An 11,626-nucleotide genomic window follows, 5' to 3' on the forward strand; every position below is an offset into this window, starting at 1 on the left:
CCCCCCCCCCCCTCCCTCTCGCCCCCTTCCCTGCGTCTCCTTCTCCAGTTCGGCAATGTCCTCTGGCCAGGTCCCCGGCGACGTGTACGGGTCGAATCCTCGGCCAGCCGGCGGGGCCTTTCCACCCCCGCCGCCGGGGGTCCCCTACGCCGCCGGGGTGGGCGCCTCGCACCTGGGCGTCTCGGCCCCGGGCAGTGACCCGTACATGCTGTCTCGCGGCCAGCCGGGCGCCGGGTTTGTGCCCGGCCCGGCGGCCGGCGGCCCGGCCGGCGCCTTCCCGCCCGTGGTCTACCCGGGCGGCATGCGCGCCGGCGGCGCCGGCATGGGCGGTGTTCCGGCCGGCCCACCGGCGCCCATCCTGCCCATGGGCGACGCGACCGCAGTTCACGGCCAAGTCCTCCCCCAGCACTTTGCCCTCGCGGCCCAGGGTGCGCGCAGTGTCGCCGTTTGTCCCGCTCGCCCCTTTGGCCCCGTGGCGACTGACGGAAAAAATGCCCGCATCTATCTGCACACACACACACACACGCACACACACACACACACACGCAGCTGGATATCGCTTCCATCCGCACATGCAGCCCCCGGCCCCGCATGCGGCCCCGCTCATGGGCGGCCACTTCCCGGTCATCCCCCCGGTGCCGGGGTTCCCCGGCGGAGGCATGCTCGGCCATGGGGCAGTAGATCCGGCGGCGGCGGCGGCTGCGGCGGCGGCGGCGGCGGCGGCTGCTGCGGCGGCTGCCGCCGCGGCCGCAGCCTCCTCCCCCCTGCCAAACCCGACGGATGGCTTTGGCGCCACTGGTGGTGCCGCGGCCGCGGCCGCCGCCGCCGCCACCGGGCCGCCGCCCACTCGGCCCCGGCCACGCCTCCGTGTCCTGGATGAGGATTATCACCGGTTCAGCGAGATCGGCAAGGGGACCTTCGGGTGCGGTGCCGCCACCCTCCTGCGCTTCGGCCACCGACCACGTCACACTGACAGCACGCCACCCGCCGCCCATCGCCCCCGCCCCACTGCCCCCGCCGCGCAGTGTTGTCCGGAGTGCGTACAACCGGCACACCGGCGAAATGGTTGCCATCAAGGAATTCGTCCCGGCCCACTACGACGATGGGGTGCGCCTTCGGGCAACACAGCCAGCCCCGCCCGCTGACGGGCCACCATTCGCCCGCCCCTCCCCCCTCTTTTCTTTTCCCGCCGTACCTGGCCCCGTACTCACGCCGTGTGTGCCTGCCGGCCATGTGTCGCCGCAGTTTTCCCAAACATCCATTCGCGAAATCAAGCTGCTCAAATCCCTGAACAATGTGCCTGGCGTCATCCGCCTCTTGGATGTCGCCATTCGGAGTAGTGCGCTCTCTCTCTCTCTCTCTATCCCTCTCTCGGGCCCATGTGCCGGCTCCGCGTCTCCTCTGGCTCTCCTTCTTCCCTCTCGCGCCTCCTCTGACCCCCCCGGCTCCACAGACAAGGACAGCACCGTGTGTCTGGTGCTCGAGTACATGGACTACGATCTGGCGGATTTGATCCAGTTCAGCGGCAACAAGTTCGAGCTGTCCGATTTGAAGTACTGGTCCAAGCAGCTGCTCGAGGTCATGGAGGCCCTGCACGGCCGGCGCATTCTCCACCGCGATATGAAGAGTACGTGCGGCCACCCTGTCCCCTCCCCCCCCCCTCCTCCTATCTCATGCGGTGGCGTGACACGGCGCCCAAACGCCGCCCTCCGCCTCCCGCCTCCCACGCTGACGCGCTCCCATCACCGCCCCCCTGCCGGCGTAGCCTCCAACATCCTCATCAACTCCCGGGGAGACCTGCGCCTGGCCGACTTCGGCCTGGCCCGCACCCAGCCCGTCGGCGATGCCAATGCCCAGCTCACCCCGACCGTGGTGACTTCCTGGTACCGGCCGCCGGAGCTGCTGCTCGGGGCCAAGCGCTACGACACGGCCGTCGACATGTGGGGCGTCGGGTGTGTCATTGGCGAGCTCTTCCTCCGGCAGCCGCTCTTCCGGACGAACCTCCACCGGGACCCGACGGCCCTCGAGCAGCTGGACGTCATCGTCAAGATGTGCGGCGTCCCCCAGCGCGAGGAGTGGAACTCCATCATGCACCTGGTGTCGTCGGAGGTGTGCCCCCACCAGGACCTGGCCCTGCCGATGTCGGCCCCGCTGTGGGTTCCGAAGTCCGTGGCCGGGGCCCTGGAGAGCAGCGGCCCGGCCGCCGCCGCCACGCACCCCTTCGCCGCCATCGCCACCACCTCCATCCAGTGGTCCTCCAACCGGGTGCTGCGAACCCTGCGCGAGAAGCTCGCCCTGCCGGACGACCATGTCCTGGCGCTCATTGATCAGATGTGCGCACGCCGCGCGCCCTTCGGCCACCCCCCGCCCCCCCGCCCTCCCTCTCCCTGCACATGCCCGACATTGTCCCCCTTCACCTGCTGACGGTGCTCTCTCCCCTCTGCCCTGCTCTCGCCGCCCTGGCTTGCATCGCCGCTCGGCCCCGGTCGGGGGTCCCAGGCTTTGCTGGGACCCGGCCAAGCGGCTGAGCGCCTCCAAGGCCCTGCGGTCCAGCTGGTTCACCACCGAGCCGCTGCCCACCCAGCCCGGCAAGTACGCAATTCTTTCCTCTGGGGTCTCCCCCCCCTGCGGCCAGGGGCCCTCGCCCCGGCTCCTCTCTCTCTCTCTCTCCCCCCCCCCCTCCCTCCCTCTCCCTTCGCCACCTGACACCGACATGCCGCAATGTGTAGATTTGTCAATCAGTATACGACGCGACGGCGCGATGCGGCGGCTGCCGCGGCGAATCCCGCAGCCGCTGCCGCGGCCGCCGCCGTGGCGGCCGCCGCCGCTGGCGTGGTCCTTGCCCCGCAGCCGGGGATGGGTATGCCGGCGGCCGCCGCGGCCGCGGCCGCTGCCGCCGCCGCCGGCATCCCCCTGCCTGGGCACGTTCCCTTCTCCATGATTCCGCCTGTGGGCCACATGCTGCCGCACGCGCAGCAGGTCCCCTTCATGCAGGGTCATCGCCCTGGAGCCGGGCCCACCGCGGGCCAGATGCCGCCGAATGGTGCCACCGGGGGGCCCGGTGCCGGCGCCGGCCCTCCGACGGGTCTCCCCTTTGCCCCGTCTTCCAACGCCCACGCCGCTCGGCAGCCCGGTGCCCCCGGCCTGGGCGGCTATGCTACCCACTCCACCTCACAGCAGCTTCACCCGCACCAGCAGTCGGCGCACCAGCACCCACAGCACAACCCGGCCCAGCACCACCTCCACCAGCAGGCCCAGGCCCATGTCCAGGCCCATGTCCAAGCTCATGTCCAGGCCCAGCAGGCCCAGCTCCAGCAGCAGCTCCAGCTCCAGCAGCAGCAACTCCAGCTCCAGCAGGCCCAGTTCCAGCAACAGCTTCAAGAGCAGCAGGCCCAGCTCCAGCAGCAACTCCAACAGCAGCAGCAACAGCAACAGCAACAGCAGCAACAGCAGCAGCAGCAGCAGCAGCAGCAGCAGCACCAACAGCAGGCCCACGCGACTGCCATGCCGACATCCATCGCCGGAGGAGGGAGTAAGCTGCCGCGTCACCCGGCCCCGGGGCAGGTCCCGCACCCTCACCACGCGCGCCCGGTCGACGGCGGGCCGCGGTCCATCGCCTCCGGCTCGTCCGCCCCCAAGCCCACTTCGATTGCCGGGCCCGGGGGAGGGCCCATGGCCTGGGGCGGCGGGGTTGCCGGGCCGGGCCGCGGTCCCGGCGGCCAGCCCACGTCCCTGGCCCCGGCAAACAACTACCCGCCGCCAGACCGGCCACAGCTGGCGCGCGAAGTCTCCCGCAAGCGGGCTCTCGATGAGGTACGCACCGGCTCCCATGACGCTGGTCTTGATCCCCCCCCCCCCCCTCGCGCGCGCGCGCCTTATGATGCCCATGTCTCACCGGCCCCTCTCCTCCTCGCTGGTGCCTGTCTCGCCTGATGTCATGTGTGTGCGTGTGCGTGTGTGTGTGTGTGTGTGTCCACCGTAAATGCGCGTCCAGTCGAGCGAAAATTCCTCGCCCGCGAAGCAAACCTACCGGCGCCCGCAGTGACGATGACACCACATTGTTCGGCCGGGCCTGGGCGAAGGCCATACACACCTTTGCACTGCCTCTGCCTTCTTTTCCCCTTCCCAAAAATAGATACAATCCCCACCAGAAATACATGCCCTTTGCCGTGGCGGTGGGTGACATATGGACGGCTTTTTCTTGTTTTGAGGGTATTCCTGCTTCCGACACCTTTCCCTCCCTTCCTGCCTGCCGGAGAGAAGGGGGGCGGGGCGGGGGACAAGGAGGGGCTTACGGCGAGGGGAACCGCGGCTGGGAGTAGTCCGCACTGTGCGGGCGACTGGAGCTGCGCACCACAGGCGAAGCATCAGATGCAAGATCATGGCCGGGGTCGCTGCCCGTGGCCAGCAGCGGGTCATGGGTGTGCAGGGCCGCCGAGGAGCTCGGCGCGCGGCCGAAGAACCGATACCCCAAGCCGCGGCTTGGGGAGTCACGCTGCTTGCCGAGCTGGCCAGCACTCGACCCGGCCGGGGACTCGTCCAGCAGAGACTCGCGATCGTCCTCGCGCAGGTTGTGGCGGTCACGATGGGCCCGCCGGCGCCGGCGCCGCTGCAGCCGGCGGTTGATCACGGCCTCCGGCGGCCACTGGTGCTTCTGAGCATACGGGACCTCCGGGACTGAGGGGGGAAAGGCGCCCCCAGGGGGGGAGGGGGGGGGGGAGCGAGCAGCGACACAAATCCGGATGGGAGGAGGAGAGAAAAGGGAGGGGACGTGTCAGGAGAGGAAGGACACGCCTCTGGGCAGGGTGCGATGCGCGCCGTGCACGCACCGACATGGTCGAAGATCGTCTCGAAAGATATGCCCGCGTCCGGGGCATTTTGGTTGATCGGCAACAGCCAGAGCCACCACCGAGGGCCCATGACCGTTTTGACATTGGCCAAGGGCGACCGGCCAATTTGGGTCAGGTCATAGGGGAACTGCGCCTCCTGGAAGGAGATCTCCCCGGACCGGAGCATGCGGTCGGTGGCCATCTGGTCCAGCTCCTCGATGCCGGAGTAGTTGCCCCAGAGGCCCATCAGCTGCGATGCCAGCAGGAGGGACACGCACATGAGCGCCGTGACCGCCAGGACGAAGGTGTATGCGATGCTGGTCATCTGCCAGCCGGACATCTGCCCGCTGGCGGACTGCGACACCGGGTAATGGGTGAGAATTGGCTCGGGGAGAGGAAGAGAGAGGGCATTTCTTCGTGGCCTTTTCTGCCACGCTGCCCCGCACTGATCCCCTGTCGAGGATGAGGATGTAGTGGACAGGGAGGAAGAGAGAGGGAGAGGGAGAGAGAGGGAGAGGGAGAGGGAGAGAGAGGGAGAGAGGGAGAGAGAGGCAGAGAGAGGCAGAGAGAGGCAGAGAGAGGCACACGCACGATGCTGTTGAGGGCGGTGGCAGACGCCAGGTGCCGAGCCGCGCGGAAGCCACCGACAGTGGCCCGGCCGGTCAGCATCGTCCGATCGGCCAGTGTGGCCCGGCCGTCGAATTCCGTGACACTGGCGATGAAATAGTACGCCGCCAGGCGCAGGCAGGAGGCCACAATGTACACCGCCGAGGCAACGCATGTCCAGATGAGGAAGCGCACGAAGTCGGCGTGGTTGTGCGCGCCGACGCAGTTGCCGATCCACGGGCAATGGTGGTCAAATCGGAGGATGCATCGCTGGCAGTGCGAGCAATGCCGGGTCCGTGGCGGCCGGAAGATGCTACACCGATCGCAGAAGTTACTGCCGTTGGGGGCCGCCTCGTGGCAGTCATCATGCGGGGGGGCTGCCGCGGCCGAGGCCTGGGCGAAGCTGGCCGAGGTGGCCGGCGCGCCGGCCTGCAGAGGGCGCGTCTTGCCGGCCGCCGGCTCATGGTACCCGGTATAGGTGAGGAACTGGGCGCCGGCGGCACTGTCGGCGGGGTCGGGCTCTGGCGACTTGACGAGCTTGTCCGCGCCCCCGCCGGGGGGGATCTGCGCCGGCCGACGGAGAGGCAGGCAGACGGCAGGTCAGCGACAGGGGGAGGGCGGGTCAAGCTGCGCCGGGAGGAGGGACGGCCCCCGGCGTGTGCGTGCATATACGGAGGGCATGAGGAGGGGGAGCGAGGCAGGGAGGGAGCGAGGGAGGGAGGGAGCGAGGGAGGGAGGGCCAAGCGCACCCAGTTGACCGGGACGGCCCCCGGATCGCGCGTCGAGCAGATGACAAACGTGAGGGCACTCATGAGGCCGGTCACCGCGGCGGGCCACAGACACAGGTGCACCCCGAGCGAGGTGAAGATCGGCAGCAGGGTGTGCCCCGAGGGGAGGCCCCGCAGCGAGTCGCGCCAGGGAAGCAGCACGCCAAAGATCAGTGCCAAGATGACCGACACAATGACCAGGAAAGTGGTCAGGCGAAATGCCTGGCCCCAGAAAGACCGATGGATGTCCCGCCGTCCGTGGCCAGTGGACGAGGTCATGGCGGGGGGAGGAGGGCCAGCGGGCGCGCGAGCGAGAGATGGAGAGGGGGAGGGGGGAGGGGAGGGGAAAGGCCGAGCGGTGTGCGATTGAGGGGGGGGAGAGAGAGAGAGAGAGGGGGGGGGGGCTTCCACATTGGCCGTGTCTCCCTCAAGGGCAGGGAGAGGCGGGGTGGGGCGCTGCCAAAAAAAGAGAAAGACCGCCATCTCGCAGGAGTTCCCGAGGGGGCAATCATCGTCAAGCCGGCCCGGCTCGGTCGACGTCCCGGGCCCGGCGGGGAAAGGACTTGGGCCTGGCGCTGTGTTGAAAGGCGTCCATTGGCATGTGGGGGAAGTGGATTTGGGCTCGACAATGGGGCTGGACATCGTGCTCCTGTGGCTCAGTAGGTAGAGCGTGGGACTGTTAATCCCAAGGTCCGCGGTTCGATCCCGTGCGGGAGCGCGTCTCTCTCTTTTTGCTTTTCCGCCCCTGGCCGCGAAAGGCCGGGGGCCACCACCGCAGCAGGGGGAAGGGAGGGGCCCACCCAAACGTGTGTGTGTGTGTGTGTGTGTGCGCATGTATGGTTGCATCAAGGACAGGGATCTAGTTTACAGGTGAAGGGGGATGGGTGGTGGGCGCAGACACGGCCCCGGGGTGCGCTGTGCGCGAACTCGACCGGGCGCGAAATCAAAAGAGAAGAAGCAGGAGAGGAGAGCAGGGGTACACAGGAGAGTGTGATGCTGACACGAAGAGGAGGGGCTTGAAGGGGGAAGGAGGGGGAGGAGGTCGACGGACGCATGGGCGAGCACGGGGACACGGGCCGGGCAGGGGGAGGGGGGGAGAGGCAGGGGGAGGCGGACGCGGCCAGAAGGGGGGGAACAAAAGAAGAAAACGAGAGGACCCATCACTCCTTGGCATCGCCGACACCATCGGGGTTGATGGCGAAGACGGCCTCCCCCTCGGCCAGGCAGGGGCTGTCGAACACCTTGGCAATGCGGGTCTCCCCGCGGCCCTTGCGCAGGTAGAGGCGCGTGGTGGAGGCGTGGGCCATGATGTGGCCGCCGACCGGCTTCTTGGGATCGGCATTGAACATGGCCGCGCCGCCGTCCACCGAGGCGACCACCTGATTGGTGATGACGACGGCGATGCCGAACTCATCGGCCAGGCGCATGAGTGTCCGGAGGAAGCGAGCCAGGTGCATCTGCCGGGCGCTGAGCTCCCCGCGGCCGTGGTAGTCTGTCCGGTAGAGGTTGGTCGAGCTGTCGACGATCAGCAGGGCATAGCGGGTCTCAATCATCATGGCGCTGGCCTGCAGCAGCAGGGCCGTCTGGTGGTCGGAGTTGTAGGCCCGCGCGTAGGCCACATTGTCCAGGACCTCGGCTGGGTCCAGGCCGAAGCGCTCGGCCACGCCGACCAGGCGCTCCGGGCGGAAGGTCCCCTCGGTGTCGACGTACAGGCACTTGCCCTCGCCACCGCCCTGGGAGACGGGCAGCTGCACATGATGGGGGAGCACGTAGGCGGGGGGGGGAGGTGTGGAGGGTCCGCCGACCCGCCTCGCGCCATGTCCGCGCCCCCCCCCCCCTGCCCGCCCCGCCCCACCCCCCCCCCCCGCCACCCTAGTTTGTCGGTGTAGTACGAGAGATTGGGGCGGGGGGGGGGGGGGGGTCGCGGGGCCATCAGTACCGCATGACGGTCGGCCGGCGGGCGGATGTCCGGCGGAGAACCGACGTGCGCGACGGGCCGGCCGAGTCGCTGCTGCCGTCTAGAGAGGAAGCCAGGGCGGCCTGGATCTCCCGAACACGGGGACTGGCCTCCTCGGCAAGATGAATCTGAACAAGGCGGGGGCGGCCATCATCATGCGTGTACGCCGAGCAGTAGATCGACCGCCCGGGGTTGGTGTCGACCATGGTGACTAGCCGGACCCCGGGGAGCATGATCACCTGCACCAGGTCTCCAGTCGACAGGTACCGGACCTCGATGTGATGGTCACAGAAGGCCAGAATGAATGGGCTGGCATGGACTGTTTCCGGGAGACATGCGCGCACACGCGGGAGGCGCCCCGGCGCGGGTGGGAGAAAGGGTCGACGGTGGTATGAAAGAGCGTCAGATGGGGCAGGGGGAAGGAGAGAGGGAGGAAGAGTAGGTGGAGAGTGCATGTGCGTAAGACGTACCGAAGGACCGCGGCGCGCTGGCCCACCCAAGAACCAGGTCTCGGGAGAAGGTGCGCGTCTTCTGGTGGAGGAAGACACAGAACTCCCGGTAACATAGAATGTACTCATTGAGCTCGGCATTGGTGAAGACATCGCGCGGGGTGAGGTTCCGGATGGCGGACATCGTGTCATTCGGCGGGACCTGGTAGATGTCCGACACGTCGCCATCCTCGATGCGCACCAGGTCAATCGACCGGGGGGAAATGACACACAGGGCATCCGGCAGGAACTTCACCGAGGACGCCTCGCCCGAGAGGATGAACTTCTTGACACGCGACATGCGCCAGATGGTCTTGCCATCCTTCTGTGCACTGAAGGGCTTGTACAGCTTCAGCGACCGGCTGTGCGACAAGCTGGGTGCCTTGGCGAGAGCAACGAAATTGGTGCCGAGGGTCTGGCCACTGTGTGTCGGTGTGTGTCGGTGTGTGTCGGTGTGTGTCGGTGTGTGTCGGTGTGTGTCGGTGTGTGTCGGTGCATCGGTGTGTCGGTGCATCGGTGTGTCGGTGTGTCGGACGGACGTGAAAGGCAGGAGAAAGCCGAGGGTAGAGTGTCAGCGAGAGGACCACCGAGCGGAAGGGCCCTCTCCCCGGGAGGGGCGCGGGAGGAGAGGCCACCCAGGCAAAGCCAGCACGTACATCGAGAAGAACTGCGCCCGGTCGGACTTCTCCACCTTGTGAATGTGCTTTTCCGTGAGCACGGTGCTGGCCTTGGACAGGAGGTAGTCCATGGGGATGGTGGCCAGCAGGTTGTTGGCGCCGTAGATGAACAGCAGGAAGTTCTGCGGCGACATGACCGCCACCTGGCGGACATTCTCCAGGGCAATGGCATGGTGGAAGACCAGTGACCCGGAGGCCGCGTCGGCGGACCCATCCTTGCCCGAGGCGGCCTCCTCCTTGGAGATGAAGATGCCATGGTAGTTGCCGATGATGACATATGAGCCGGAGGCGTCGGTGAAGCGGCACGAGCAGGCAATGTCATCGATGCTGGTGGAGGGGTTCTTGGCCTTGGTCTGGGCCGAGGCGGCCACGTCATTGTTCGACAGAATCCGATGGGAGAAGGTGTGCGTGTGGGTGGTGATCCGGCCAATGCGCTCGCTGAGGATCTCCTTGAAGGACTTGCAATCATCAGGCGAGGAGAACTCCAGCGTATGGATGTCCGGCGCGCGGCCACTCACGAAGTACCAGGTGGACGACTCGTCCAGGGAGGCCTTCGACCGGGACATGCCGACCGAGCGCATGGTGGCGTGGTTCCGCCGGCGGGTGTTGGCCGAGGGGGTCTCCTGGGTCTGCGACCGGGCGCGCGCGCGCGCACACGCACACACACGCACACACACACACACACACAAATATGCGGCAGAGTGAGTATGGTGTGGATGGTGAAGTGGGCCGAGGGAGGCACACAAGCAGACGCAAGCAGGCGCCGAGGGGAGGGCAGCGAGCAAAAATAAGTATAAAAACGCACAGTCGACCCAAGCTGCAGGGCCAGGTGCAGGCCATCCATGTCGGCGGTGGGCTCAAGGGCGGTGAACTCGAAGGTCGAGGCAAAGCGCAAATCGTGGGTCACATTGTCGCCCTCGTTCTTGGGCTTGACAAGCAGGAAGCAATTGTCGAAGACCAAGACCTTCATGTTCTCCCGGCTCTCGGAGGTAGAGGAGAAACGGACTGGGAACTCGCACAGGAGCTCGCGGCGGATGTTGCGCAGATCAAGCCACTAGGCGCGGAAGGGAGGAGGGCGGGGGGGGGGGAGAGAGAGGGTGAGAAAGGGGATCCGAGGGGGCGAGGCGCAGGTAAGTAGATGAGCTGGACGAGTGGCGACATGCGCAAGGAAAGGCGCAAGCATGGCAAGATAAAGAAGCATACCTCGAAGCGGTTGACATTGCGGAGGCTCTGCTCGAAATCGAAGATCTCCGCCAGGCGGTTGGCATCCTGAGAGATCTTGGTAAACTGTGGGAGGAGGCGGGATGAGCATGGGAGGAGAGAGAGAGAGAGAGGTGGGTGAGTGTCAAGAGCACGTGAAGGCCGCATGGCAGGGACCCGGAAGAGAGAGAGAGAGAGAGAGAGAGAGAGAGAGAGCCGCCCAGCACATACAGTCTGATGCGCGGCCTTGAGATCGGGCATGTCCGGATGGTCGGCCGGCATGCCCTCCATGATGCGCTGAACAATCATGGGGTAGCGACCAAGCCGAGTCCGAGGGCGCGACAGGAAACTCTGCAGCGGCAGACGCTGGAAGACATGGAATTCCCGGGCCTTCTTCAGGTACGCCCGAATCATGGGATACGTGCTTTCGGCGGACTTGAGCGTGCTCAAGGAGAGGGTCTCGTTCGGGATGAATGACAGGTAGGAGTCGCGCATGTCGTCGGCGATGTCCTTCATGATGTCGCCAATGCGCGACACGACCGGATGCTCCTTCTGGCGCTTGAGCAGCGCGGCGCACAGCTTGGAGTTGACCGCCAGGATGCCCTCCCACGAGTCGAAGACCGCGTGGATGAAGCTCTCGCGCGTGGCAATGTCCTTGATGTAGATGTCGGTCTCGAATTCCTTGAGGAAGCCCTGTACACGTGGGCGTGGCGTGGCGTGGGAGGTGGGAAGGGGGGGGAGGGGGAGGGGGGAGGGGGCATTTGCGTGTGCACGGCGAAGAAGCGCCCACGATCCGAGACACGGGGACGATGCGCAAAGGCGGGAGGGGACATCGGTCAGAGGGAGGAAAGGGGGGGGGGGGGAGCCATGAGCATGTGCGCACCTCACACACGAAGTACAGATCGTTGACATACTGCGACTCGGTGCGGATCAGCTCATAGATGATCTCCTGGCGCTTGCGCTCATCCTTGCTGACCGACTCGTCCGAGAAGCCGATAGTCTCGCAGTAGGTCTTCCAGTACTCGATCTGTGTATGTGCATGGGAAGAAGATGGGCGCCAGCGAGGGAAGAAAGCCAGCGGGGGGGGGGGGGGGGGGCGGGG

General features: G+C 66.8%; 3 protein-coding genes and 1 non-coding gene across 4 annotated transcripts in view; 2 read left to right on the forward strand and 2 right to left on the reverse strand.

The window, feature by feature from the left end:
- The first annotated feature begins 15 nt into the window (after window positions 1-15).
- Window positions 16-4,187, forward strand: H696_02686 (CMGC/CDK protein kinase). Its single transcript, XM_009496600.1, has 9 exons — window positions 16-428; window positions 550-922; window positions 1,026-1,107; window positions 1,246-1,339; window positions 1,454-1,627; window positions 1,766-2,333; window positions 2,500-2,592; window positions 2,730-3,813; window positions 3,995-4,187. Exons 1-9 carry the CDS (start codon window positions 56-58, stop codon window positions 4,043-4,045), a joined length of 2,892 nt encoding a protein of 963 aa, XP_009494875.1. The 5' UTR covers window positions 16-55; the 3' UTR covers window positions 4,046-4,187.
- A 104-nt stretch (window positions 4,188-4,291) lies between these two features.
- On the reverse strand, window positions 4,292-6,481 carry H696_02687 (hypothetical protein; the record flags this gene model as incomplete). The annotated part of the gene is made up of 4 exons (XM_009496601.1): window positions 4,292-4,677; window positions 4,830-5,214; window positions 5,421-5,999; window positions 6,185-6,481. 4 exons carry the CDS (start codon window positions 6,479-6,481, stop codon window positions 4,292-4,294), a joined length of 1,647 nt encoding a protein of 548 aa, XP_009494876.1.
- Window positions 6,482-6,847: 366 nt separating this feature from the next.
- H696_02688 lies at window positions 6,848-6,920 on the forward strand. The gene has a single exon. It is a non-coding gene; the product is annotated as a tRNA-Asn (tRNA).
- Window positions 6,921-7,362: 442 nt separating this feature from the next.
- H696_02689 (hypothetical protein) overlaps window positions 7,363-11,626 on the reverse strand; it is a gene marked incomplete at both ends in the record, with an annotated part of 4,396 nt that continues 132 nt past the window's right edge. Inside the window, 8 exons of the mRNA XM_009496602.1 lie at window positions 7,363-7,950; window positions 8,183-8,478; window positions 8,630-9,069; window positions 9,304-9,953; window positions 10,130-10,378; window positions 10,528-10,611; window positions 10,756-11,217; window positions 11,408-11,551. Of these exons, the coding sequence (XP_009494877.1) occupies window positions 7,363-7,950; window positions 8,183-8,478; window positions 8,630-9,069; window positions 9,304-9,953; window positions 10,130-10,378; window positions 10,528-10,611; window positions 10,756-11,217; window positions 11,408-11,551 (2,913 nt within the window). The remainder of the gene's footprint in view (window positions 7,951-8,182; window positions 8,479-8,629; window positions 9,070-9,303; window positions 9,954-10,129; window positions 10,379-10,527; window positions 10,612-10,755; window positions 11,218-11,407; window positions 11,552-11,626) is intronic.

This window comes from Fonticula alba, assembly GCF_000388065.1.
Source record: "Fonticula alba strain ATCC 38817 unplaced genomic scaffold supercont2.4, whole genome shotgun sequence".
In the NCBI taxonomy this organism is placed as follows: Eukaryota; order Rotosphaerida; family Fonticulaceae; genus Fonticula; species Fonticula alba.